The sequence below is a fragment of the Pelophylax lessonae genome, assembly GCF_965119305.1.
Source record: "Pelophylax lessonae genome assembly, chromosome: 3".
NCBI classification, from domain to species: Eukaryota; Metazoa; Chordata; class Amphibia; order Anura; family Ranidae; genus Pelophylax; species Pelophylax lessonae.
The window spans coordinates 361,726,637-361,753,195 of NC_138770.1; the positions used below are offsets into that span (position 1 = coordinate 361,726,637).

At 44.2% G+C, this 26,559-nt stretch overlaps 1 protein-coding gene across 1 annotated transcript in view; it reads left to right on the forward strand.

The window, feature by feature from the left end:
• The window catches only part of CYB5R4 (cytochrome b5 reductase 4), a 270,390-nt gene that overhangs the window by 68,698 nt on the left and 175,133 nt on the right, over positions 1–26,559 (forward strand). Inside the window, exons 5-6 of the mRNA XM_082249678.1 lie at positions 4,160–4,201; positions 7,543–7,588. Of these exons, the coding sequence (XP_082105804.1) occupies positions 4,160–4,201; positions 7,543–7,588 (88 nt within the window). The remainder of the gene's footprint in view (positions 1–4,159; positions 4,202–7,542; positions 7,589–26,559) is intronic.

A 26,559-nucleotide genomic window follows, 5' to 3' on the forward strand; every position in this document is an offset into this window, starting at 1 on the left:
GGGATGCCACGGACAAGAGGATGGAGTCCCTTGCCCGTCGTACCTATTCTATTATGGGTTCTATGTTGAAAGCTTTATTTGCTTCACTTCTGGCGGCCCAGCCGGTCGCGAGCTGGACGCAGGTGCTTAGGCGTGTCCTGGTGGCTGATTCTGCCCCCCAGGCGACTTTGGATATGGTGGATCAAATCCGCCAGGGTGTCATGTATTTGTGTGATGCGGACCTGGATATGGTTCCGTTGGCTGCACGTGTACACAGTGTGGCAGTGTTATCTCGCCGCCTGGTTTGGTTGAAGTGTTGGTCTGTGGATCAATCTTCACGTAAGACCTTGGCCAATCTGCCTTTTGATGGTTCTCGCCTTTTTGGCGAATCCCTGGATGCCCTATATAAAGGGGTCACGGGGGGTAAGAGCACGCTCTTACCTCAATCCCACAAGACTAAGACGGCTCCGGGAAAATAGAATGCTTTCTTTCGGCCCCCTCAGGGGTCCTTTCGTGCCTTTCGGTCACACTATAGGGGCAAGCCGTCCAAGGGTCAAGGCTCCCACAAGAAGCCGTGGGCAGGTAAGCAAAAGTCCGGCCAATCCGGTTCTGCGGCCCACAACAGTGCGGCCTGAAGGGGCGCCCTCACCCGAATCACAGGAAATCGTTCGATCTGGCTACAAGATCGAGTTTCTCTCTCGGCCGGAGAGCAGATTTTTTCCCTCAAATATTCTGTTATCCCCGGAGCGTTTGCGGGACCTGCATCTAGCGGTGCGGGACCTGCATCTAGCGGTGCAGGACCTGAGGGCTCAGGGAGTGGTGGTCCCGGTGCCTCATTGGGACAGATTTCGAGGGTTCTATTCCAATCTGTTCACCGTGCCCAGGAAGGAGGGCAAGGTGCGTCCGATTCTGGACTTGAAGGTGCTGAACCGCTTTGTGCGGGTGCGCAAGTTCCGCATGGAATCCCTGCGGTCGGTGGTGGCTGCCCTGGTTCCGGGGGAGTTCATGGCTTCCATCGACTTGAAGGATGCGTATCTTCACATCCCGATTTTCGAGGGTCACCAGAGGTACCTTCGATTCGCCATAGCGGAAGATCATTACCAATTTGTGGCGTTGCCTTTTGGTCTCGCCTCGGCTCCGAGGGTGTTCACCAAAGTGCTGGCACCGGTTCTGGCTTTGTTGAGGGCCCAGGGCATTTCGGTTCTGGGGTATCTGGACGATATTCTGGTTCGGTCTGCGACCAGCCAGAGTCTGGAGAAGGATCTGTCCGTCACGTTGCAGACTCTGCAGGAGTTTGGTTGGACGATCAATTTTCCAAAGTCGACATTGTGCCCATCGGTTCGGATTTCTTACCTGGGTATGATTCTGGACTCTGTCCAGGCGAAGGTCTTCCTGCCGGAAGAAAAACTCGCAGCTCTTCAGGAGGCAGTCAGGTCCCTCAGGGACGTTCCATCTTCGTCCATTCGGACGTGCATGCGGTGTCTGGGATTGATGGTCTCGGCTTTCGAGGCGATTCCCTTCGCCCAGTTTCACACACGGGATCTCCAAGCGGAGATATTGTCCAAGTGGGATGGGCATCCGCAGTCTCTGGATCTCCAGATGTCATTGAGTTCTCAGACCAGAAGGGATCTTCTGTGGTGGCTTCAATCCCCCTCAGTATCGGGGGGCAAGTCTTTTCGTCCCCTTTCGTGGACGGTGATCACCACGGACGCCAGCCTGTCGGGCTGGGGTGGTGTTCTGGGCGTTCTGTCCGCCCAGGGTGTTTGGTCGACGGAGGAATCCTCCCTTCCGATCAACGTTCTGGAACTGCGAGCGATACTCCTCTGTCTTCGTCGTTGGACGGACAATCTTCACGGCTACCCGGTTCGGGTGCAGACGGACAATGCCACGGCGGTGGCTTACATCAATCACCAAGGGGGCACCAGGAGTGCCCGGGCGGCTCGAGAAGTGGCCGCGATTCTGTCTTGGGCCGAGACGCATGTCCCGGCAATATCGGCAGTTCACATTCCGGGGGTGGAGAATTGGCAGGCGGATTTTCTGAGCCGCCAGACCCTGGACCAGGGGGAATGGTCCCTTCACCCGGCTGTCTTCCAGATGTTGTGCGCGAGGTGGGGTCTTCCGGAGGTAGACCTGTTCGCGTCTCGTCTGAACAACAAAGTACCACGGTTCGTGGCAAGGACGCGCGATCCTCGGGCAGACTCGTCGGACGCGTTGGTTGACCCGTGGCATCAGTACCAACTGATGTATGCGTTCCCACCGATTCAATTGCTGTCCAGGTTCCTTCGCAGGTTACACGCGGAACCGACCACGGTGTTTCTTGTGGCACCGGACTGGCCTCGCTGGTCCTGGTACGCAGACCTCGTAAATCTGGCAATCGACGCCCCGTGGCGTCTGCCTCTTCGAGAAGATCTTCTGTCGCAAGGACCGATCTTCCATCCTGCTTTACAGTCGCTGGCCTGGACGGCCTGGCTGTTGAAACCGAGGTCCTGCAGAACAGGGGTCTTTCCCCTGAGGTCATTCACACCTTAATAAATGCGAGGAAATCTTCCTCGGGGAAGGTTTATTACCGTACTTGGAAGGCGTATTTTGCCTGGTGCGAATCCAGGGGTTTCTCTCCTGACACTTTTTCGGTGTCTAGGGTGTTGCCCTTCCTTCAGACGGGTGTTGACCAGCGTCTGGCGCTGGCCACGATCAAGGGTCAGGTGTCTGCTTTGGCCGTTCTTTTTCAACGGCCTGTGGCATCTAATTCTTTGGTTAGCACTTTTGTGCAGGGGGTACGTCATCTGATCCCTCCTAGGAGGGACCCTCTTCCCCCTTGGGACTTGAATCTAGTTCTATCAGTATTGCAGCGTGCTCCTTTTGAAAGGATCAGGGAGATCTCGCTGTCTTTGTTATCCAAGTCGGAGCTGGCAGCCTTGTCCTGCAAGTCTCCGTATCTGGTTGTGCATTTGGAAAAGGTGGTCTTGCGACCTAACCCTTCTTTTCTTCCAAAAAGGGTTTCGGACTTTCATCTCAATGAGGACATTGTCCTACCTTCGCTTTGCGCGAAGCCGAAGCATCCGACGGAGGTGCTGCTTCACTCCTTGGATGTTGTCCGGGCGATTAGAGTCTATCTCAAATCGACTGAGTCTTTTCGCAAGTCGGATGCCTTGTTTGTCCTTCCGGAAGGTCCTCGGAAGGGCATGGCGGCGTCGGCTTCTACAATCGCCAAATGGATCAGACAGACCATTGAACAGGCCTATGCTTTGAAGGGGAAAGTTCCCCCTGTACCTGTGAAGGCGCACTCTACCAGGTCTCTGAGTACGTCTTGGGCCTGTCGTCATGGGGCCTCTGTGGCCCAGGTGTGTAAGGCGGCGACTTGGTCGACCGTACACACTTTCACGATATTCTACAGAGTAGATGTTCAGGCATCGGCTGATGCTTCCTTTGGCCGCAAGGTTCTTAGTGCGGCAGTTCCCTAGAGCCCTTGTTACGGGTTCTTTGGCTTTTTGGGATATTTGTTTTTTCCCTGGGTTTTCTTGCTCCTGTTGAGCGAGTGTTTTGTTCTTATGCCCAACTGGTTTCCTTCCTTTGGTAAGGTTCCTTTCTCTGATGGGGAGACGGCGTTGCCTTGGGCGCGGCTGCATTCTTCCCACCCCTCATGTTTTCACTGCTTTGGGACATCCCCATTGGTGATGAATATGAAGTGGGCGGCGACTGTCGGAGGACGTAAGAGAAAACTGAATTTTTGTAAAATCTTACCTGTAAAATTCCTTTCTCTGAGTCCTCCGACAGTCGCCGCCCCTGCCCCTCTTTTGGGGTTTTGATGTACTCTCTACTGCTATTCCACTGAAACTGAGTTGGATACAGGAAGTGGAGGGTTATGTACTGAGGGGACCACCCCCTGGGGGTGGGATATGTTAAAAGTCTTTGTACTAACATATTCTATTGCCTAGCTACTCCTACGGAATAGAGGACATAACCCCATTGGTGATGAATATGAAGTGGGCGGTGACTGTCGGAGGACTCAGAGAAAGGAATTTTACAGGTAAGATTTTACAAAAATTCCGTTTTTGACTGGTGCTCCACTTTGGTCATGCACAGTATAATACATTTTATTCAAACATTTATTTTCACAACTGTCTCTGTATTATATGTTTTTAGTAAGAGTCTCAAATACTATTTATTTTACCTTTTATAGCCTTAACTTCATCAGTCAACACAGTAGCACAAGAAGAAAATGGTCAGTTTACCAATTATTTACGTATGAATGTGTTCCTTGTTGATATTGTGTTGTCTCCTCCTTGTTTATTGTGGTTGGCAGGCAATATATGCTCAAGATCCTGTTGGTTTCTTAATTGGGTCCTGTTGCAATGTGCCCAGGGGAGCAGCATTGCACCACAGTAAAATATTACTCATGTTAATCGGGCTACATAGTACATTGTTTTTTTTTTTAAAGAATAAGACTTAATATCCACAGGATACACTGAGAGCACATACATAGGTCAAACATGTGAGCAATAATAGGTACACAAAGGCCTCATATGAGGACCTAAATCAGAAGGCAGGGCTGCCATATGTGGAGCATGGTACCTGTATCACCTACGCATAACCAGCAATGGTCAGGGGATGTTGGCAGCATTTTGTGCAATCTAGTAGGACACCAATACCACCTGAACAACATTTTGTAGTTCCTCTTCAGGACATAAGTGGAAAGGGTTGATTTGAATGTGAAATAAAATTTACTTTTCCTAATCCACAGCAGCGAGTGAGCTGCCCGAGCTCTCTCCCAGTCTCTAATGAAAAATGGATAGTAAGGAAGCATGTGCTGAAGGAGTATACCATAGATTATAGATATTGTGCAGGGGCAATTAGTTTGCCTAAGGCAGAGAGACTCAAAAGGGGTCAGGTCTTTATGTAGAGAACCCAAGTTTGTAAGGTGGTTGTAAAAAATGCATGGGTTCGAAGTGATAGAGCCACCTACCAGGGTATGGGGATTATGGTGTGGTCACAACACTCAGTGGTAAGAAGCCCGGTGCGTCTAGTGCCTGTCTAGGGATACATGGAACATTAACCAAGATTTTAACTCCTTAGATGTTTGCATGTAACAACAAATACATTGAGGTCTCGCCACATAAATGCCCCTACCCTGTCGTTAAAATAATTAAATGCTGTACAGAGCACAAGCCTTTAAACACTAGCAAAAAGATATGCCACTGATTTTGTAATGTATCTTAAAGCCCAATTCTGAATCAAAGTTTTTTTTTTTTTTTTATATTTTTTTGGATAGAAGGAAGGGAAGAGTTAGAGCTTCTGTCAGGCTTCTATTGCCATCTCTGTGACCAATGAAAGTAAAATTAAGTGTTAGGCCTCATTCACACAAGAGTGTATGCCTCTGGAGAGTCGTGTTTACCCACCCAGGGATGCACAGGTGTTCCTTGCAGTCCTATTTATGTCATTTGGGACGCAGTGGCTGTATGGACACAGCCGCTACTCCCAGTTTCACCTCAGTGTGGGTATATGCCCCCCAACATACACTGTATGGGGGACACGCAGTATTATCCTAATGGATGTAAAAATTGGGCGCTTCATCCCATTTGACATCAATAGGACTGTATGCGAGGATGTAGGGATCACCTGAGCATCCCTGTGTGGGTAAACCTGGCCCTTCAGGGGGAGTAATGCTTTAGTGCGCCTGTGTGAACAAGGCCTTGGAACTGTCAACATTTCTAGTGCTTTCTGCATACCCCTATAATACATGAGTTTCATAAGAGAAAGAAGGTGAGGGAAAGTCTTCTCGATAGAGCATCCATCACAGGTAACGGGTAAAAAGAAAAGCTGACAATTTGTATTTGTCCCCAGTGCATTCAAAAGCTGAAACTCTTGGTGCAGCCTAATGGTACACATATACATCAGCCCTATTTCACCTCTGTACATACTGTATACTTATGCTTGATGGTGAGAGAAATATAAAATCTAAATTTATGTTTTAGCTCAAGTAGGTAAAACTCCAGGCAAATGTATAAAAAGCACACACTTTGATCCAATTATATGTTTTTTATATGTTCTGCTAGTTTAAATATCTATTTAAAGGGTACATTTTATTGAACTCTTAATTTTTCAACATACAAAAGAAAACAAAACCAAGCGAAAATACAAAACCAAGACATAACTCAGCAGTTTATCAAACTAGATATTAACAGCATGTCCTTACATACTAGTGCAATGATAAATGAAAAGGACCAAATATCTGTGTCTCATGACATAAATCTGGCACAGGAAATCTAGAATTACAAAAGTTTTGAAGGCATAGGTATATCTAATGATCTCACAGCCAATGGAAGTAAGTCATTATAGACATGTAGGCACAGAACACACTTCTGGAATAACCGTATCTTGGGAATCTAGCCAGGGGTAGCAGACCTTTTCAAACTTTGGTTTAAATATCTTACAATTGCTCAGCAGGAGACAGAGAAGAAGGGCCAGCACTGTGAGCAAAGCAGGTCTATTGCAGTGTACAGTACTATCAGTGTATACAGTATATTCCTTATAAAAAGTACTTCTGCACTCCACTAGAATCCCTAAATTCAGACCGGTACCAGCACCAGCTTACATTTAAAGTGAAAACCTATGTTATGCCCCTTTAATTAACTATTCAAAGCACATGTCACGCTGACTGATGGAGGCAAGCTGTTTGAATTTTGGGATGTAGGGGTGTAAAATGGTAATGATCTTGAAGTGGTGATTTGCATATGTGGCTGGGTTTGTAGGTCCTGGGACATGCAGGTGCATCTCATAAAATTTGAATATCATCAAAAGATTTATTTATTTCAGTAATTCAGTTCAAAAAGTGAAACTCCAAATCATCACTGACTGTGGAAACTTCACATTGGACCTCATGCAACTTTCTATGCCTCTCCACTCTTCCTCCAGAGTCTGGGTCCTTGATTTCCAAATTAAATATGCAATTCAAAATTTTTCACAGTCAGTGATGATTTGAGAAGCCATGTCATCTGCTGGTGTTGATCCACTGTGTTTTATCAAGTACCACAGGCTGATTGCCTCCATGCCATGCCGCATTGATGCAGTAATTCATGCAACAGGAGCCCTGACCACGTATTGAGTGCATACTATACTGCACATGGACATACTTTTGCAGTAAGCCTACATTTCTGTATTAAACATTCTTTTTTTTTTTTTTTTATTAGTCCTATGTACTATTCAGATTGTCTAAGATACTGAATTTTGGGTTTCACTAGCTGTAAGCCATAATCATAAAAATTAAAAGCAAGAAATGCTTGAAATGTATCACTTTGTGTGTAACACATCTATATAAAATGATATGGGCTTATTTTTTTTAATTGAATTACTGAAATAAATTACTTGTATGATGATATTTTAATTTTATGAGATGCATCTGTATAGTAACTCTTTTGAAGAAACAACCCCATGCCTGTTTGCCTTCTACCAAGCCACTTACACACTTGCTTTGAAACCACTTCATTGCATTGTTTAAGCTTAATATTGCTTTGATATGGATAATATCCTAAAAGCTTTTAATTTTGATGTTCACATTTTTTTTAGGTGCAGTGTCTCATTTGCAGCATGAAGATAAACTCTTTCATCCCAGGTTAGTCTGTGTTTTTCTGTGTGGGATAAAATAGTGATGTTGTGCATATCTAAACACATATGCATATCTAAATCCAAAATCAAAACTGTTAGTGTATCACAGCTTACTAATCTTTAGATGTGTTGTAAATGTACTAGAACACATGGGGGGGGGGAGATTTACCAAAACGAAATCTGGTGCAGCCGCACATAGTAATTAATCGGCTTATAGGTTTCATTGTCAAAGCATAATTGAACAAGCTAAAGTTAAAAATCTTCTCCATAGTGCAGCGGAAATCAAACTTTGTCCCTCCAGATGTTACAGAACTACAAGTCCCATGAGGCATAGCAAGACTCTGAAAGCCACAAGGATAACACCCAGAGGCAGAAGCATGATGGGACTTGTAGTTTTGCAACAGCTGGAGGCCCACAGTTTGCATATCCCTGCCATAGTGTACCTATATCCTCAATATCTCCCTATATTGAACAGTTTTAATGTTTTCTCTGTAGCTGAATGATGTACATGTACTGTATATTATACAATGACATTGTTATGTTGAAAAGGAATACTGTAGTTACATGTGTATAAAGTTAACAGTCCATGTTAAATTACATACGATTATTTTCAAGCCATTTTATAATAATTAAAATGTTTCAAGTATGTACTATATATGAAAGTTATCCTCCTTCCTGGGATCACATGACCAATCAAAATCAGTCTTCATTCATCAAAAATGTGATATAAAAACAATTACGGAACTGGAATGACAGCACAGATATGGACTTCGTACAAAATTCACAGTACATATGAGCCAGTTGTTAAATGGGAATGATTGTGTGTTCACCTGGTTTCATATGAAAGGAAGTAGGAGTTTCCATAAATTGCAAGATTTTAGTAAGCAGAATGCAAGGAATGTATCGGCTCTGCCTCATCACCTGTAGGTTACATAAATAGTGAGGTTGAAAAAGACACACATTCATCTGGCTCAGCCAATAAAAAAACAAAAACCCAACCATACCATCCCATGTACACAATCCTATACCCGCAGTTGATCCAGAGAGAGGCGAAAAAATCCCCAGCAAAGCATGATCCAATTTACTGCGGCAGGGGGAAAAAAAATTCCTTCCTGATCCGCTGAGAGGCAATCGGATATTCCCTGGATCTGTTTTACCTATAAATATTCATACCCATTTCTATTATGTACACCCAGGAAAGAATCCAGGCCTTTTTTTAAAGCAATCTAGTAAGCTGCCCAGAACCACCTCTGAAGGGAGTTTTTTTTCCACATTTTCACAGCTCTTACAGTAAAGAAACCTTTCCGTATTTGGAGACAAAATCTGTTTTCCTCTAGACGTAAAGAGTACCCCCTTGTCCTCTGTGTTGACCTTAAAGTGAATAACTCAACACCAAGTTCACTATATGGACCTCTTATATATTTTTATATGTCGATTATATCCCCCCTTAATCTTCTCTCTCAAGGTAGAATAAATTCAGTTCCTCTAATCTTTTCTCATAGCTGAGTTCCTCCATGCCTCTTATCAGTTTGGTTGCCCTGGTTGCCGTTCTCTGCACTTTCTCCAGTTCCCCGATATCCTTTTTAAGAACTAGTGCCCAAAACTGAACTGCATATTCCAGATGAGGTCTTACTAATGATTTGTACAGGGGCAAAATGATATCTCTCTCTCTGGAGTCCATGCCTCTATTAATACAAGAAAGGACTTTGCTTGCTTTGGAAACTGCAGCTTGGCATTGCATGCTATTATTAAGCTTAGGATCTACCAGAACACCCAGATCCTTCTCCGCTATGGATTCCCCCAGTTCTACTCCCCCTAGTATGTATGCTGCATGCATATTGTTAGCCCCCAAGTGCATAACTTTACATTTATCAACATTAAACCTCATTTGCCACATAGTTGCCCAATGAAACAGTGCATTGAGGTCAGCTTGTAAGTTGGCGACATCCTGTAAAGAAGTTATTCCACTGCAAAGCTTGGTGTCATCTGCAAAGACTGAAATTGTACTTTTAATCCCCGACCCTATATCATTTATAAAGATATTAAAAAGTATGGGTCCCAACACTGAACCTTGGGGTACACCACTGATGACCTTAGACCATTTAGAGTAAGAATCATTAACCACTATTCTCTGAATTCGATCTTTTAGCCAATTTTCTATCCATTCACAAACCGATATTTCCAAGCCTGTAGACTTTACCTTACACATTAGCCGTGTGTGGGGAACTGTGTCAAACGCCTTTGCAAAATCCAAGTATACTACGTCGACAGCCACCCCTCTGTCCAAGGTTTTACTTCCTCATAAAAAGAAATCAGGTTTTGTTTGACAACTTCTGTCTTTCATGAATTCATGCTGTCTGTTGCTTGAAATATTTTTTTCCAGCAAGAACTCCATCTATGTGGTCTTTTATTAAATTCTGCAGCATCTTCCCGACTATAGAAGTTAAACTAACAGGTTTATAGTTACTTGGCAAAGACTTTGATCCCTTTTTAAATATAGGCACCACATTGCCCTACGCCAATCCAGTGGTACTATTCCAGTCCTTAAGGAGTCCCTAAAAATTAGAAATAAAGGCTTTGAAATTACGGCACTCAATTCTTTTAGGATGCATAGGTAGATGCCATCTGTTCCAGGTGCTTTATCCACCCTTATTCTGTCTAAATATTTCTGGACCATATCACTTTTGAGCCATTGTTGATCATTTGAGGCTGTGTCAATACCATCCTCATTATGGTCCTGAGCTCCCCCATGTTCCTTTGTATACACAGAGCTGAAGTGTTTAATAAATTTGCCTTCTCTTTGTCCCCAGTCACCCACTCCTGATTATTTTGTAAAGGGCCTACATGCTCAGACCTAACCTTTTTATTATTAATATATTTGAAGAATTTTTGGGGGTTTGTCCTACTATTTTTGCAATCTATCGTTCATTTTGAATTTTTGTGTCCTCAATTTCCTTTTTACATATTCTGTTTATATTCTCTGTAACAATTAAACAATGATAGTGTTCCTTCATTTTTATATTTTTTAAAAGCTCTTTTCTTATTTATAGCTTTTTTAACTTTGGCCATGAGCCACATAGGTTTTTATTTTTAGCCTTTTAAACGTATTGTCCATGGGAATATACTTTGCAATACAGTCTTTTTGAAAATTTCCCATTTCTGTTCTGTGCTCATAGATGCCAATATTCCCTCCCAGTCTAAATCCTGGAGAGCAGCCCTCATCCTTGTAAAATTTGCTCTCTTAACCACTTCCCGCCCGCCCTATAGGCGATTGACGGTGGGAAAGTGGTTGCATTATCCTGACCGGACGTCATATGACGGCGGCAGGATAATGCGCTCTGCGTGCCCCCCGCCGCATCGGTGATGCGGCGTGTCACTCTGACACACCGCATCTCCGATCTCGGTAAAGAGCCTACTGACATAGGCTCTTTACCATGTGACCAGCTGTGTCCAATCACAGCTGGTCACATAGTACACAGGAAGAGCCATTGATCGGCTTTCCTTAGTTCGTGCCTGACAGGCACGAGTAGAGGAGAGCCGATCTGCGGCTCTCCTGACAGGGGGGGTCTGCACTGGTAATCAGATCATTAATTACCGGTGCAGACCCTCGGGGGGGGGGGGGTGGGGGGTGCCACTTGAACCACCAGGGATGCCCACCCATGACCCCAGGGATTCCCACCCATAACCCCAGGGATGCCCACCATGGCCACTTTGGACGGCAATCAGGGCTCAGGGAGCACGCCAGTGCCCTCCCCATCAGTGCTGCCCGCCAGTGCCCTCCCCATCAGTGCTACCCACCAGTGCCCATCATTGCCATCTATCAGTGCTGCCCACCAGTGCCCATTATTGCCTATCAGTGCCGCCTATCGGTGCCCATCAATGCCGCCTATCAGTGCCCACCAGTGCCGCCTATCAGTGCCCACCAATGCTGCATATCAGTGCTACCTATCAGTGCCACCCCATCAGTGCCTCCTCATCAGTGCCTGTCAGTGCAACCTCATCAGTGCAGGAAAAAACTTATCTATTTACAAAATTGTATAACCTAAACAAAAAAACATTTTTTTTTTCCAAACTTTTCAGTCTCTTTTTCTTTTTCGGTTAGCAAAAAAGAAAAAATGACATAAATTTGGTTTAGGTATAGTGTTGCATGACCGCACAATTATCATTCAAAATGCAACAGCGCTAAAAGCTGAAAATTGGCCTGGGCAGGAAGGGGGTGAAAGTGCCCTGTATTGAAGTGGTTAAAGGTAAGTCTTTTTGTATTTCCTGTATGGTCATCGTAGCGATACGTACGTAGAGAATATCACAGCCTGGCCTGTGATCAGCTGTGAGAGGTGTGTGAGAGTTTGAAGGTGGAAGTTGTTTGAGCCCATCATGCAAGGAGCAGGAGAGAAGGCAGCCTTAATGGCTAGCAACCCAAAATATTCTCATATGCTTGGATATTAACTTCTGTGCTGGAGGTCCATGCATCTTTAATCATTGGGATCCACAGCGCTCCCCATTGTGTATACTGGAGACGGGGATAGGCAAGGAAAGCACATTTTGAACGTACATTGGAGGACCCAGCCTATCATATGACCGGGATCCGCAGCACAGATCTCTACCGATACCTGTACCCTTAACCACCGGATCCAGAGCACTCCCCATCGTATATACAGGAGACTGGAGAGGGTCCAGCAGTGAACTTATTAACGATCATTGGAGAACTTTGTCTATCAAATGACTAGGATTAGTCACGCTGCTCTTTGCTGACATCAGAGACTAGTCACAGACTGGTGGTGAACTATCATGCAGTGCTTCCAACGGTGTGAATACCTCATACATCTGCTATCTTTTTATGATAGGATCTTGTGAAGCTTTGATATCCCTATTTGAAGTAGGACTTTTTGTCCCAGCACAGTGCTGGTATCTACAGGCTCTTCCCTCCTCCTTCCTCCCCCCTCCCTCTCTCTGATTAGACAAGGACTGCTATTTTCACTTAGCTGAGGATTTGGTGAGAGAAAAAATATTTTCCAGCCAGTCTGCAATTTTTCTAATAATTAAGGTGTACGTTTATGAAAGGGTGAATTTTTTTTCTCTATTCGCTTCTCTGCAGTTCTCCGGGGAAAATTATCTCCTCTGGCACCCTTTTTATGAAGCGGAGAACTTCAGTTCTCCCAGGGTGATCAGAGAAGTGTTTTCTCGGAGATCTGTGTCGAAGTGAATGGGAGCACCTGTAATCTCGTGAGACAAAGAGAGATTACCGTAGTATGAAAATCAAAGGCGCTCTTTAACAAGCAGTGATAAATTATCACTGCTGAGTACACGATCCCCACTAATGTTAATAAATAATAGTCCCCTTACATAAATAACTAAATACATACTGAATACACACACGCATACATTTTATATATATATATATATACACATTAAATATATATCTACATGTATGTGTGTGTGTGTGTGTGTGTGTGTGTGTATATATATATATATATATATATATATACACATAAATATGGCAGGGGGACATGATTACTGTGTTGGGGGGTCTGAACGAGGAAGAAGGAAGTCGATAATCTTCGTTTTTCCCCCTCAGTTCACCCCCGATTCTGTCTTCACTCCCTGCTTCACATGCTCCAGGCTGGTGAATCTGGGAGTGTGAATTCTGGCACAGATCGCCAGTGAAGTGCGGAGATAGCAGCTTCATAGCCTGGCTGTTTCTGTGTCAGGCAATGACAGATTCCCGTGTGAAGAGATGATCAGCGAAGAACATGTTCTCCCCCGATCATTTCTGTTTCATAAACTGAGAATGATCGGAAATGAGCTGTGATCAGCAGGATCACTGCTCATCTCCGTTTCATAAAAGGACACCATAGTGGTGATCAATCCTGAGAGGAATATAAATTGTACATACGTTACATTAATGGAGGACTTTGCTTTGGCTTTTTGCCTTCCTTTTTTCTTGCAACAGGAATACCCTACATGGGGTTAGATTGAAATCTATCCATACATGTATTTCATCAAGTCCTGATTGGATAAAGCCATTCCCAATGAACTATTGATCTATTTAGTCTGCATTGACTGCTGAATGAATAACTCCATTCATGAACTACTTAGTGGAATATATCAGTGCTGTGTGATGTCTTCCTTTGCCAGGTCTTTAGCCATGCATTCAGCTCTCTAATCTCTTTCCTGTGTTGCACATGGCAATTTTTCAGAGAGTATCACCTTGGAGGTCCTTCCCTTCAGCTTGCAGCCTAGTTCATTAAATTGGTTCTTAAGGAGCCTCCACCTTCCATATATTCTGTCATTGGTTCCAATGTGGACCAAGACAGCTGGGCCATGCCCAGCCCCTCCCAGTCATTTATCAACCCATTCCACCACATGCCGAACCCTGGCACCAGGGATACGGCCAACCATTCGGTTGAAGTGATCCTGGCGACAAATTATTCATTATTAGATCAGTCCTTCTGATTATAGAATCCCCAATTACCACCGCTTGTCTAGGCCTTCCTACAGTCCCCTCACCACCTCCACTAGATGGACTGCTCTACAGGCTGTTAGGGATAGCGGTGACATCTAGGGCTGCCACCTCTGAGCTTGCCACCCCCACATCTTCACCCAACATGGCAAATCTGTTAGGGTGCTCAAACCCAGGACTGGCCTTCCTTTTCTGTGAGCCCCTACCACTCCCTCTGACTGTATTAACCCATCTTCCTACCTGATAAACCTGACTTACAGTACCCCTCCACCCTCCCCATTGACCCCACTAGCCACGTGTTCAGCGAGCAGAGGACCCCTTTCAAGGTTGTCAGTTTTGCCAATTTGCTCCTCCAAATCTCTAATGTGAGCTTCCAGAAGGGCAACCCGCTCACATCTGTTGCAGCAGTATCCATCCTGGAGCGGTTGCTCCGTTATTGTATACATGCGGCACACTGTGCACTGCACAAAACTTCAATCTTGCTAGCACACATTTTCCTGGTTACAACAATAATACAACTAATAGAAAATTTCAGATGTTACTTACTGGTCAGAAGACTCCTGTTGTAACCTCCTGTTTTCAACTCTGGTTTTTAACTCACCACTTAGTCAAGGTCCACTTGCTCAGAGATCCAGCAAGCAAAAAGATGGCAAGCTCAAGAAAGAGCAAGCTCAGAAAGCAGTCGAGAAAGAAAGAAAGCTATTTAAAAAGTGACATAAAAAAGAGTAAAAAAAAATGCAAGGAAAGAGCCCCTAAAAATGCAAACAGTCACCAGCACTCAAAAGTAAAACTGTTTATCACTCTCCACTCAAATTTCCCACTCTTCAGCCTCCAAACAGCAAATCTGGCAAGCAAGGTGAACCTCTTCTTCTCATACCCAGACACTCTTTATTTAATCTCACCTAGGAATGGTTGGGGAATGGAGTGGGCCACAGAGCACCAATTTAGGGGAGCAAATGGGGGTAAATATGCTGCAAAGGTTGCAGAGTTGAGTGTATAATGGCTCAGCTGCAAAGGTTGCAGAGTTGAGTGTATAATGGCTCAGCAGTAGCATGATTCACCTTGGCTCCCAGCTGGGCACCAGATCTAAAATATTAAATTTGCTCTTCTGGTAGGGGCAGGCACAGGCAGACATGCTAAGATTGATTGGTGTGCGTGCACTATAAATGCAGAGAGGATATGGCTACAATAATATAGCACATAAAGGTGATGTAAGTATCAGTACCCAGACTGCAGGGGGTGCATGCTTTGCTAAGAATTAGAAAACTATAATTTTAATGTTCACTGGAAAAACAATGGTAGACCGTCAGGTAAAATCCAGTGGTATAGGCTTTTTCTATCAGCTTAATTATTTTCTATGATGCCTATATGGTGCTGTGCAGATATTAAGAATGAGCAGCGTCTGGGTATAATTCTCTTTTCCGACCCACTCCTAAGCATTTCTATAATGCTCATTGAAGACCCTACATGCCTACATCATAAGGCCCTAACTTTTATCAGCTTGTGAGCCACAATCAAATTAAATATGTGGTGGTCTACCACCCCTTAAGTATGAAAAAAATGCAGGCAGAACTCTTGAGCTGTTATCTTGGATATTTTAAAGAAATACTATTAACAATTCTTTCTTTAATCATGCTTGCATGAAGTGTACAGTATCTCACAAAAGTGAGTACTCCCCTCACATTTTTGTAAATATTTTATTATATCTTTTCATGTGACAACACTGAAGAAATTAAACTTTGCTACAATGTAAAGTAGTGAGTGTACAGCGTGTATAACAGTGTAAATTTGCTGTCCCCTCAAAATAACTCAACACACAGGCATTATTGTCTAAACCGCTGGCAACAAAAGTGAGTACACCCCTAGGTAAAAATGTCCAAATTGGGCCCAAAGTGTCAACATTTTGTGTGGCCACCATTATTTTCCAGCACTGCCTTAACCCTCTTGGGCATGAAGTTCACCAGAGCTTCACAGGTTGCCACTAGGGTCCTCTTCCACTCCTCCATGACGGACTCGCGGAGCTGGTGGATGTTGGAGACCTTGCGCTCCTCTACCTTTAATTTGAGGATGCCCCACAGATGCTCAATAGGGCTTAGGTCTGGAGACATGCTTGGCCGGTCCATCACCTTTACCTTCAGCTTCTTTAGCAAGGCAGTGGTAGTCTTGGTGGTGTGTTTAGGGTCGTTATCATGTTGGAATACTGCCCTGAGCACCAGTCTCCGAAGGGAGGGGATCATGCTCTGCTTCAGTATGTGTCCATATATGTTGGCATTCATGGTTCCCTCTGTAGCTCCTCAAACTGGAACTGTAGCTCCCCAGTGCCGGCAGCACTCATGCAGCCCCAGACCATGGCACTCCCACCACTATGCTTGACTGTAGGCAAGACACACTTGTCTTTGTACTCCTCACCTGGTTGTCACCACACATGCTTGACAACAAAGGAACCAAATACGTTTTTCTTGGTCTCCTCAGACCACAGGACATGGTTTCAGTAATCCATGTCCTTAGTCTGCTTGTCTTCAGCAAACTGCTGGCTTTCTTGTGCATCATCTTTAGAAAAGACTTCCTTCTGGGACAACAGCCATGCAGACCAATTTAATTCAGTATGCGGCGTATGGTCTGAGCACTGACAGGCTGACCCCCCCCCCCCCACCCCTTCAACCTCTGCAGCAATGCTGGCAGCACTCATAGGTCTATTTCCTGAAGACACCCTTTGGATATTACGCTGAGCATGTGCACTCAACTTCTTTGCTTGACCCTGTTCTGAGGGGAAACTGTCCTGTTAAACCGCTGTATGGTCATGGCCAGCTCAGTTTCAGGGTCTTGGCAATCTTCTTATAGCCTAGGCCCTCTTTATGTAGAGCAACGATTCTTTTTTTCAGATCCTCAGAGAGTTCTTTGCCATGAGGTGCCATGTTGAACTTCAAGTGACCAGTATGAGAGAGTGAGAGCAATAACACCAAATTTAACACACACGCTTCCCATTCACACCTGTGACCTTGTAACACTACTGAGTCACATGACATCAGGGAGGGAAAATGGCTAATTGGGCCCAATTTGGACATTCTTACTTAGGGATGTACTCACTTTTGTTGTCAGCGGTTTAGACATTAATGGCTGTATGTTGAAATATTTTGAGGGGATAGCAAATGTATACTGTTATACAAGCTATACACTCACTACTTTACATTGTAGCAAAGTGTAATTTCTTCAGTGTTTTCACATGAAAAGCTATAATAAAATATTTACAAAAATGTGAGGGGTGTACTTACTTTTGTGAGATACTGTATCTCTCTGTATACAAGCACTGAGCACCTGCAAATTAGCTGGTCAAAGGTATCTCCAAACTTCATATGTTTGGGATATAAATGCCAATTGTATGCCTATGCATTTTTGGATGTTGGATGATTAATTAGCCTAACATTAACCCATGCATAAATATCCCATTTAGGGTGTTATGTAGATAGGAATGTTGATAGTATCCTATGCGGGAAAGACTATTCTAATAATTACAGAATATGTCAACCTAGTACAGTATTTCATATTCCTGATATGTGCTTGCTTTACAATGTACTTGTATGAAAAAGTTTTGTGTTGTTCGTTTTTTGCCTCTTTTGTGTGAAATACCTGGTGTTCCTGCCATTCCCTCTGCTTTCCATTTACTGACCACACTAGGCAGGAGAGCACAGCCTGGTCAGTTTTCTAGCTGTGCTTGAACTCAGCCTTCATTCATCCAATGATCAGACTTGTGCTGACACGCCCCCTCCCCTTTCCACACAGACATTCACTGGGAAGACCAGTGTACTGCTGTTTCTCTTTCCTGAGCTCTTTATGCAGCTGAGAACAGAGGTAATGTAATCACTAATAAAACAGGGGAAAAAGTGTTTATACATTTTTATATGTTTTCATACATATTTTGCCTTTTATTTCTATTTAAAACTAAATGGGTTGTCTTAGAGCCCATTCACACTGGCGCAACACAACTTGCTGGGGCGACCTGGCACCGCGACCTCGGCGCGACTTGCACGGACTTCATATCATTGAAGTCAATTCAAGTCGCCTCCAGGTCGCCCAAAAGTAGTACAGGACCCTTTTTCTAAGTCGGAGCGACTTGTGTCGCTCCTATTAGAATGGGTCCTGTACTATTCAATGGCGAGCGACCCACCGTGACTTGTCAGTCGACCAAGTTGCCTGACAAGTCGCGCTAGTGTGAATGGGGTCTTACAAGGTGAGGGTTTACATATTCTTTAAGACACATGTACAGTGCAGCACATGCCAGTTGAAGATCAAATAGAGGCTAAGATGGCAGCTTCCTTGGCTTAAAATGATAGGAGAACTTAGTTCTGCTTTTAACTTGACGATAATACATGTAATGCATGTATTTTATATTTTGTTCCAGTGCCAAATGGCCATTGCAAAAAAAATCAGTTGTTGCAGAAGTATCTTATGTTTGTAGGAGAACTTTTACAACTGAACAACTCCAACCGAAAAAAATGCACTCAAAGACAACATTTACAGAAAAAAAAAAAAAAATGAGGAATAATGAAATGATACAGCTTTCCAGAGATTTCCCACTTGGCTTTGGTTAAAAATGCTTTGAATGACTGAATTGTCTGTGCATTTCTAAGCATGCGTGTATGGTATCTTCAGTACCCACTTATTTTCTTGCATAGGAAAAGCACAAACACACACTGAATAATTTACATTGTCCCTTCTCTTTCTGTATATGGATTATGGCACAGTAATTATTTTAATTAAAAAAAATCTAAGTACCTTTTTCCTGATCGATTTACAGCTGTCACATGACCCAGATCTTTTCCAGCCTGTCTGCATGGAAACATAAGCAGGAGGAGTACTGGGCACGTTCACCCCCTTCCTGCCCAGGCCATTTTTACATTTTCAGCGCTGTCACACTTTGAATGAGAATTACTCAGTCATGAATGTTGTACCCAAATTTATGTTTTTTATCATTTTTGAGACAGATTTCTTTTGGTGGTATTACTTAATCACCACCTTTTTCTTTTTTTTTTTTGCTATATTAACAAAAAAGCAAAAACAAATACCAAAAATGTAAAAAAAAAAACAAAATTTTCTCAAGTCGTCTTCCAGCACAGCCAATGAGACCTAGGGCTCCTCCTACCAGGACAGGAAACACGTTAAATCTAATCAGATAAAAGGCAGTCATCTAGTCCTCACACTTCAGTATTAGTGTTTCCTCCGGACAGGGGGTAACCTGTTTCCTGGAGCTTGGTTCTCCTGGTCTCATGGTCTGTCCTTTGAAGATTCTGAAAGCATTTGCTTACTTCTCCTGCCCAAGTGTTTTAACTCTGCTTACAGGTCAGTAGGTGGCTGCTTGTCTCCTGCCCTCGAGGCCTGGAGAAGGCCAGACCGTGGCTGATGTCAGGAGGGCAGGGGGAGTCTCTTCCATCCTGGTGGTAGCAGTCCTTGGAGCAGCGAGGCTGTTATCCCGTGAACGCTGCTGATTCAGGGCTTTTACCTGGAAATTGGCTCCATGTGAGGGCAGAAGGGGCGGAACTCATACGTTCCACTCTGGCCCAAAGGAAGTGACAAAGTCACTTCCGACCACAGTGACGTCATCGGTGGGCACTGGAAACGCTGGTTCCCGTTTCCAGAAAGCGCGAACAGAGAGATTACTGGATGGCCAGTGTTAAGGTTAAGACCCAGCAGAGGCTGTGGGACACCAGTGGAGCAGGATGGAGTCCCCTGCAGCAACCGCTCAAGCGGCAGAAGCAGGCTCTGGCACCGACACCTCTCAGGTAAGCCTGGGGAGTCTTCCCGCTTGCAGCTCCTTTTTGTTTTTTTCCTTTTTCTTTCCCTCCGAAATGGCTTGGGGGCTGGTGAAAGGGGGCACTTTTTCCTCACTCCTGCACTGTGTTTTGGGATTGTTTGTTTTGGGGGGTCTTAATCTCAAAGAATAGTTTCTCTTTTTTTGTTGTTATAGACCAAGGCTCAGGACAAGGTCCAGACGCAGCCCCCCAAAAAAGAAATGTGCCGTTTTGTGGAACAAAGCTAAGTTCCAAATGGAGCAAAACAGTGTGCCGCACATGCGTAGACGGTTTAGTTAAGGATGATCCAGCTATATCCTCCCAGAGGATGCTGACTTCAGTTAGGGATGAACTACCCTCTACCTTTTCTCAAGCCTCAAAATCTATTTCTGAACCAGCACAGAGTGTGTGTTGTGACGACACAAGGGAGGAGTTGGAGTCTCCCCATTGAGGAATCTGGATCAGGGGAGGAGCAAGGATAGGGAATCCAGCAGAAAGTCTAGGTACAAATTGTCGCTAGAAGATGTGGATGAATTGCTTAAAGCGGTGTATGTCACTAGAAATTGAGGAGGAGAAGGTGCAATGATCTAAGCACGATCTTATGTATGCAACGCATATGAAAAAGGCCAGGGCTTTCCCTGTGCACAGCTCCCTTCTAGACACAATTAAATTGGAAAGGGAGAATCCCGAAAGTAAACCGTATTTTTCTAGTAACTTAAAAAGAAGGTTTCCTTTTGATAAAGACGCAGCCCAGCCGTGGAAGAAAATTCCTAAATTGGATGCCCCTCTTTCAAAAATTTCAAAGAATACGGATCTAGCCTTTGATGACATGGGTACACTTAAAGATGCAATGGATGAAAGAGCAGATATTTTGTTGGGCAGGGCCTGGGAAGCCTCAGTTATGAGTCTAAAACCGGCTTTAGCATCCACTTGTAGAAGCAGACATTTCCAGTTATGGCTCTCGTTGATTCAGTCTCCCCTATCTGCCAGGACAAATCTTTCCCTCTTTTATTTCAGGCAGTAGGATTTCTGACTGATTCCTCAGATGAGTCGGTCAGAATGACAGCCAGAACCTCGGCGTTGGTCAATACAGCCAGGAGAAGTATCTGGCTTAAGACATGGTCGGGAGACTGTGCTTCCAAATTGGGCCTGTGTGGTCTTCCCTTTACACACGACCATCTTTTTTGCCCCGGGTTAGCAGAAGCTCTGGAACGTACTGCTGACAAAAATAAGTTGTTTCCAGATAAGAAAAAATCCCCGTATCCTCAACGTTTTTTCAGGGGAGGGGCAGACAACAGGGTCCGCGTGAGAAGCAGGCCGGACCCAAGAACCATTGGACTGGCTACAAAGGCAGGGGTAGGAGGGTCGTCCTGGTTAACCCTCCTCAACACCTTGCCAAACTGCAATGACTCCTCTCACAGAGTGGACAGAAGATTAAGGGCCTTTCTCCTACAGTGGAAGGGGATCACATAAAGCCCTTTTTATTTTGGACTTGGTGTCCACAGGCCACAGACTGGAATTTGATTCCCGGCCTTCAGGGAGATAGTTAATTACCAGTCTGCCCAGAGATCGAGTTAAAGCAGCTGCTTTAAGTTTCCAAATCGGAGACTTGGTAGATCAGAACGTCTTGGTCCCGGTTCCAAAGTCAAAACAGGGCAGGGGGTTTTAATCCCACATTTTTGTGGTAAGAAAGCCCTCGGGAAGTTATCATTTAATACTGAATCTAAGCACTCTAAATCCCTTGATAAAATACAAGCATTTTCGCATGGAATCGGAGCATTCCACAGGAAATCTACTATACCCAGAATGTTTTGTTTGCAACACTGGACCTAAAGATGCTTATTTTCACATCCCCATTCACCTAGCTTACCAAAAGTTTTTACGACTAGCAGTAAAGCTTGGGTCAGAAGTCCGACATTTTCAATTCCAAGCCCTACCCTTCGGGTTGTCTTCAGCCCCACACATCTTCACAAAAGTCTTGGGGGAAGTTTTGGCCCCGTTAAGACAGAAATCGATTCTGATCATCCCCTACCTGAACGACCTTCTAGTATTGGCAGACTCAGGTCAGAAACTTGAAAGGGATCTCCAGACAGTGCAGGAGTTCCTCAAGTCACTAGGCTGGATGATCAACAAAGAAAAGTCTTATCTGACACCTTCCCAAAGAGTGACATATCTTGGGTACGAGATTTCCTCTCTGGACCAAAAGATTTTTCTTCCGCAAGTCAAAGTTTTAAAGATGATTCAGATGGTGGCTTCTTTACAAACCAACCAGTGGGTCTCGCTCAGGGATATCTCAAGAGTCTTGGGCCTGATGACCTCCTTTTTTCCGGCTGTCCCTTGGGCACGGTTTAGACAGCGTCCCCTTCAGTGGTTCCTGCTGAAAATCTGGGACGGGTCTCAAAGGTCCTTGGAACTGAAGGTAAAAATCCCCTCCAAAGTAAAAAGAACCCTATGGTGGTGGAGATCACCACTTCACCTCACCAAGGGGTTGGAATGGGTTATTCAAGTGTCTCAGAGGATAACCACAGACGCAAGCTCTTTTGGTTGGGGGACACATAGTCAGAGCCAAATAGTGCAGGGAGAATGGTCCCCACTAGAAGCAGGAGCGTCATCCAATTCAAAACGAGCTTGTGGCAGTACAGAATGCCTTTAGAGGTCTTTCAAGCAGAAATCAAGGGATGTCATCTATGGATTCGATCCGACAACATTGCAACTGTAGCATACCTCAACAAACAAGGGGGTACGCAAAGTCGGGGGTTGCAATTCATATTCCAAAATATTTTTTCTTAGGCCGAAGTGAATCTGGCCTCCATTTCCGCGCTTCATCTGAAGGGGACTCAGAATTGCTTAGCAGACTACCTCAGCCACTACCGGCTGTGTCGGGACAATTGGTCCCTCAACCCGAAAGATTTTGCATAAATTGCGGCCAGGTGGGGTCTTCCAGAAGTGGACATATTTGTAGCCCAAACAAACAGCAAGACATAGAGATTTTCTTCCCTGAACCAAAGGGATCAGTCTCTGGGGATCGATGCCTTTGCGAATCCCTGGTCATTCAACCTTTGCTTTGTCTTCCCCCCAGTCAGGCTAATCTCGGAAGTCCTCCGCCAAGAGGCCGTGGTTTACACGCCTACAGACTTTAACCTCAAAGCCTCCAATAGCTCTTCCTTTAAGACAGGACCTGTTGATGATGAAATACCGGGCCCTGAGTCAAGTCACATTCTTAAGGTTGACAACTTGGTATCTGAAGACCAGATACTAAGCTCCCAGGGGTTCTCAGACACGGTGGTAAAGACCCTAGTCAGTTGTCGAAAGCCTGTCACGAGAGCAATATACTCCAAAGTCTGGAAGAAATGTAACTCCTGGTTGTCTGAAAATCACAGATTATCCCCCTATGTGCAGTCTATTTTTGAATTTTTTCAGGAGGGTGCCAGAAAGGGTCTTTCCCTTAGTACCTTAAAGGTATATGCTGCAGCCATTAGCATTTTTCTCCAGTATTCCCTTAGAGAAAATTCAGTTATAGCAAGGTTCTTTAGGGCAATTGCCCAATCGAAACCAATGATTGTCAGATCATGTCCAACTTGGGACCTATCTCTAGTCCTTTAGGCCTTGGTGACTGTTCCTTTCGAGCCTCTGAAGGATCTGGCAGTAAAATTTCTCACACTGAAGACTGCGTTCCTGATTGCAGTTACGACAGCTCGTAGAGTCAGTGAGTTGCAGGCCCTCTCAATTAGGGCGCCTTTCCTTATGATTTTTGATGATAGAGTTGTGTTAAAAACCGATCCAGGGTTTTTACCTAAGGTAGCCACTTCCTTTCATAGATCACAGGATATTGTACTACCTACTTTTTTGTAATTCTCCAAAAAATGACAAAAGAATTTTCATTTTTGGATGTCAGAAGGGTTTTTCTGGCTTACCTAGAGGTGACTGAAACCTTTAGGAAATGTGAAACCTTATTTGTACTTTTTTCAGGCACATGCAAGGGTAATGGAGCTTCTAAAGCCACCATAGCTAGGTGGATAAAGCAGGCAATTACAGAAGCCTATGAAGTTAGAAATGTTGCTCCAACCTTCGTTAACGCACATTCAACAAGAGCTTTGTCCGCATCCTGGAATGAAAGGGCTGGTGCCTCACCAGAACAAATCTGTAATGCAGCTACCTACGTGGTCTAACTTTTCGTTCTTTGTTAGACATTATCGCCTGGACCTCCTCTCTTCTCAGGAGCAGGCGTTTGGTCGAAAGGTGCTCCAGGCAGTAGTTCCTCCCTAGACTGGTAAATTCTGGCTCATCGTCTCATGGGCTGTCCTGGAAGACGACTTGAGCTGAGTTAGACTTACCGGTAACTCCTTTTCTGAGAGTCTTCCAGGACAGCCGGATTCCCACCCGGTGATGTCTTGTATTATGTATTATATATATGTTTTACAGGAATGTCCTAGGGTTCTCAGGAATACTGAAGTGTGAGGACTAGAGGACTGCCTTTTATCTGATTGGATTCAACGTGTTTCCTGGCCTGGTAGGAGGAGCCCTAGGTCTCATGGGCTGTCCTGGAACAATCTCAGAAAAGGAGTTACTGGTAAGTCTAACTCAGCTTTTCTTTGATTCTGTTATACAAATTTGCAAAAAAAATGATCTTCATACATTTAGGCCAAAATGAATTGCTACATTTCTTTGGTAAAAATAACCCAAATCCGTGTATATTCTTCAGTCTATGTGAAAGTAAGAGACTCTACTATGGTATATAAATCTAAAAATTGATCTAATTTCTTGAGGCCCTAAAATGCTAGGACAGCACAAATACCCCCTAATAACCCATTTTTGGAAAGTAGACAGTCCACTATATTTAGTAAGAGGCATTGTGACTTTTTTTGTTTTCCCGCAGTTTTTTGGAAAATAAAGAAATAAAGTAAAATTTGTTTTTCTTTCCCACAAACTTGTCATTTTTTCCCCTCAAGATTTTGGAAAATTCAGGAAAGAAAATTGTATTTATTTTTACACAAAGTTGTCATTGAATAAGATGTTCCTAACACCATCATAGGCATACTTAGAATGACACCCTAAAACACATTCTGCTACTCCTCCTGAGCATGGGGATACTACTTGCGAGGCATTTTCACAGCCTAGCAACACAGTGGGGCCCAAAATCCAAGGAGCACCATTAGGATTTCTCAGGGACTTAAATCATACATCAAATTTCCTGACTACCTGTGACATTTTGGAGGCCCTGGAAAGCAAACACTTCAACATATTTTCTACGACATTTAGAAGTCTTTTGAAGACTTAATTTTTTGCCACAAGTTTTTGGAAAAAGTGGAATGAAAAAGTAACCTTATTCACTTGAATGGGTCATGATCGGCAGGCATACAGGGGGTATAATTCCTGCAACAGTTGTGCAGCTAAGCATTGCAACCATGGCAGGTGTATACCCTAGCCGCTGCCTCTGCAGCTAAAGGGGCAGTCATTGAGGGATGGTAAAACCATGGCTCAACCACAAGGTTTTACCATCCCCAACCTCACGTGTGAAAGAGTCCTAATGGTGCAGTCTGTCACAGTTATCCGATCACCACTACACCAGCCAAAGTGTTGCCAGACCAGTATAGCTAGAATCACTGTTCCTGATTTGCCTGTTTATTGACCATGTGTCTGCCTGTTGACCAGCCTGATTCTTTGCCTATACGCTGACCACATCTCTGCTTGCAGCTGAACTGACCCATTTGCACTTCTGACGGACTATGTTCGTGCAAGACACCAATCCCAGCCATGTCCGGTGGACAATTGCACTCCTGGAACTAATTTCTTCTTCCTTTCTTTAGCCTCATTTACTAAATGCCTAGTGATCATTGCATTTCTGGTTGCAGTCACATACCAGTAGACTATGCTTTCTTGGCTTATAGCAGTGATGGCAAACCTTGGCACCCCAGATGTTTTGGAACTACTTTTCCCATGATGCTCATGTGCTCTGCAGTGTAGCTGAGCATCATGGGAAATATAGTTCCAAAACATCTGGGATGCCAAAGTTCACCATCACTGGCTTATAGGAACTGAGAGCGATAAAACTGAAGATACATCTGTGTGGGGGAAAAAAAATAAAATTTCATTTGCGGGGTCCAAGGGGTTAAAACAGGTGGTTTGGAGGCAATGCAATGCCTCCTTACTGCTTGTCAAATGGTCTCTGATGATCAATCCGAACATTGATAGCTCTTCAGACCGTATCACACATGTGAACACGTTTTTATGGTAACACAATGACTGCTGTGATGGTGATTAGGGATATTATAACTGGTGTGGCAGTGATCAGGGATACTGTAACTGATGTAGTGGTGATTAGGGACAATATAACTGGTATGGTTGTGATCAGGGACACTGTAACTGGTGCAGTGGTAATTAGAGACACTGTGAGTGGGTGGCGGAGATTAGGGGCAGTATGTAAAAAAAAAAACGTGTGTGTGTGTGTGTGTGTGTGTGTGTGTGTGTGTGTGTGTGTGTGTATATATATATATATATAATATAATTTTTTTTTTGTTACAATTTTTATTTATTTTTTTGTATAATGTTATAATGAGTGGTGTAGTGACACTACGCTACTCTGGGAAGGTGATCTAGATTTATTTATTTTTTTACATGGTGGTTGCTTGTTACAGTGATGATCAATGCAACAGCAATGGTTTTAACTGTCATGAACGGCATTCTGTTACTGTATTGGTTATAGCCATCATATGGTACAGGACTGCTGGCAAT